The sequence below is a fragment of the Eurypyga helias genome, unplaced genomic scaffold (genome assembly GCF_000690775.1).
Source record: "Eurypyga helias isolate BGI_N326 unplaced genomic scaffold, ASM69077v1 scaffold42363, whole genome shotgun sequence".
NCBI classification, from domain to species: Eukaryota; Metazoa; Chordata; class Aves; order Eurypygiformes; family Eurypygidae; genus Eurypyga; species Eurypyga helias.
The window spans coordinates 1-2,988 of record NW_010241320.1 but is presented as its reverse complement, the minus strand read 5'-3'; the positions used below and the strand labels follow the sequence as shown (position 1 = coordinate 2,988).

Sequence of the window (2,988 nt, the reverse complement as noted above, 5' to 3'; positions counted from 1 at the left end):
TGGAAAAGCGCCAAGAGACTCGAGTAAGATGAGGCTGCCTCAGCTCAGCCCCCTTGGCCCTTCCTGTGTTCTGCTAGGGAATGCCAAGGGGTTGGAAACTCAGGAATTACTCGGCAGTAACAACTGTTACACCTAGAAAGTTGCTCTGTAAAATAAAAGGCAGGTAAAAACGCAAACCTCCCGGTTTCCTTCTTTCTCTGCAGGCCCCGAGGAGTTCCGAGCAGCTCATCGAGCCTCCCAGGCAGCAGCCATGGCCGAGGGGAACGCGGTTACCGATCGAGAGCGACTGCTGAGAAGGGTGCAGGAGCTGGAAGAGGAGGTGAGGCGGCTGCAGGAGGAGCTCGGAGAGGACCAGGAGGGCGCTGGGAGAAGAGAGGCCCCTTCGGCCCCCGGGAAAGGCAGGAAACGCCAGCAACGGCCGTTCGATTTTGGCGCCTACGGCCGCAGGCACGTGGCGCTGAAGATCGCCTACCTGGGCTGGGGCTACCAGGGCTTTGCCAGCCAGGAGAACACCAGCAACACCATCGAGGAGAAGCTCTTCGAGGCCCTGAAGAAGACGCGGCTGGTAGACGACAGACAGACCTCCAACTACCACCGCTGCGGGCGGACGGACAAAGGAGTCAGTGCCTTTGGACAGGTCAGGCTCCCCCACCCCCCCAGCTGAGGCTTCCCCAGATTTCTGGGCTCCTGTGTGGGATGGAGATCCGGTGGGCTTGCTGCCCCAGGGTGATGAGCCAAAACAGCACAGATTGGGCTCGTTTTTTAAAAGCTGATGGCTTTTCAGTCTGACAGCGAGCCTGGCGGTGGCTTCCTGCGTGCGGAAGGACGATCCGAGCCCCTCCGAGTGTTTACCAGTGCTAGTTGTTTTCCAGATTAGCGCTAGGGTTTTTTTTTTTCCAGGGGCCTGTTTTGCGAGGATGAAACTCATTTTAGGCTGCAGCTTCCCCAGTAGCGTTGCCAAAAAAGGGGAGGTGGCCCTTCCTCCGCAGACGCGCTCGTTGCTCTTCCGGCTCCAACTGCAGCGCTTGGCAGAGCTCTCTCCGCTGATTTCACTTGCTAAGCCCAAATCCAAGAGCTGGAGAGCTTCCTGTGGAGTCAGGCAGCTGAATTCCTGCGCAGAAGGGTCTGAGGGGAGCCGCAGCTTGCGGAAGGGAGCGTGGGAGTGGGAGCTGGAGGGAGGGGAGCCAGCCGGCCCCGCTCGCTCGGGCACGGAGCCATCAGGCTGGCTGAGCCGCTGGGGAAAGCGCAGCCCCCTTGGACCAGTCTCTCCGTCCCTCCCGGCTCAGGAAGCAGGGCTGGCTCAGCTTTGGGCCTCACCGGGGCGGTTTTGGCTTGGGTGGGCGGGCTGCCCGCCTTCACGAGAGGCTCTGCGCGGAATAAGGGCTTTTCTTGCGCCCTTCGCAGCGTGGAGGCACCGGCGGTGTTAACCGGCTTGTTCCCAACGCCAGGTCTCCAGGCAGCCAGGCTGGTCCCGGGTTCAAGGCATCACCCCCAGCAAAAAAATAAAGTAAAAGCACATTATATCCTCAAAAGAGCGACTCAGGTTGAAGCCGTTTCGAGACCATGCCACGTGGGCAGCTTGCAGCTCCCTGTTTTATTACAGGAATCCGTAGCATCTGCTGGGAACCTGCGCAGGCACCGGCAGCTTTACCCGCAGGAAGGAGCGGTAGGATCGCGCGATCTGAGACACCTTCGTCTGCAGGAGATCCTGGATTTCTTTCACAGCGGCGTAGGAAGGCTCGGCTTGACGCACCAAATACGCCCATTCCCGATCTGATCCTGGCTTCCCTTGTTTTGGCAGGTGATTTCCCTCGACCTCCGCTCGAACCTGGCGGAGGGGAAGAAGCTCAACGGCCATGAGGGTGACTTGGAAGGCAAAAGGGAGGGGGAGGAGGAGCTCCGCTACACCCATATTCTGAACAGGGTGCTCCCGCCCGACATCCGGGCGCTGGCCTGGGCCCCTGTGGAGCCCGATTTCAGCGCCAGGTTCAGCTGCCTGAAGAGGACCTACCGGTACTTCTTCCCCTCTGCCGACCTGGACGTGGGCCTCATGCACGCCGCAGCCCAGAGGTACGTGGGAACCCACGACTTCCGTAACCTCTGTAAAATGGACGTGGCCAACGGGGTGGTCAACTTCCAGAGGACGATCCTCAGCGCCGGAGTGACGCGGGTGGAGAGAGAGGGAGGAGAAACGGACCTGCAGGATCCCTTCCGTCTGTGCCAGTTTGAGGTGACAGGACAGGCGTTCCTGTACCACCAAGTGCGTTGCATGATGGCCATCCTCTTCCTCATCGGCCAGGGGATGGAGAGCCCCGAGATCATCGACGAGCTGCTGGACGTGGAGAAGAATCCCCAAAAACCGCAGTACAGGTATGGAGAGCTCAGGAGACACCTCCGGGCTGCTTTGCAAAGACACTTTCCCTGCCTGCCAGCCAAGCAGTCCCTCACAGCACGGAAGCAAGCTGCCAGCAGCCTATCTGGGAGGTATCCTGTGGCTTTAGTCCTTGGTATTTGGTTAAAATGAATCCTCCTTTTATCAGAAAAAGGAGTTCTGTAGAAGACAGGGCTGGTTTTTGGCAGAGAACCGTTGCGCAAGCCTTTTTGTGTCACGGCATCCCTCCGGGGACGGGTAACACCTGCTCTCCTTTTCCCTAGCATGGCAGTCGAGTTTCCCCTTGTCCTGTATGACTGCGAGTTTGAAAACCTGCAGTGGCTTTACGACCGGGAAGTGCAGGAGTTCAACGTCACTCACCTGCAACAGCTCTGGGCCAACCACGCCGTCAAAACTCAAGTGCTACGTGACATGTTACGAGGGCTGGATGCTGCTCCCGTGCCCACTGGAAAAAGTAAGGGATGGTTTTGTGGCAATACCTTGGGATTATGGAGGGGTGGGGGGGTAGCTGGTTTAAAAAAAAAAAGGAAAGGGGCAGTTTTAGGTTGTTTAAACCACCGGTACTCTTTTCCAACTGTATCGCAGGCCCGGGGAGC

General features: G+C 58.5%; 1 protein-coding gene across 1 annotated transcript; it reads left to right on the top strand.

Moving 5' to 3' along the window:
• Positions 1-250: 250 nt before the first annotated feature.
• Positions 251-2,846, top strand: PUS3 (pseudouridylate synthase 3; the record flags this gene model as incomplete). The annotated part of the gene is made up of 3 exons (XM_010148716.1): positions 251-637; positions 1,802-2,370; positions 2,656-2,846. Coding segments are annotated over exons 1-3 (1,147 nt in total), but the record flags the coding sequence as incomplete, so codon positions are not given.
• Between the last annotated feature and the right edge of the window lie 142 nt (positions 2,847-2,988).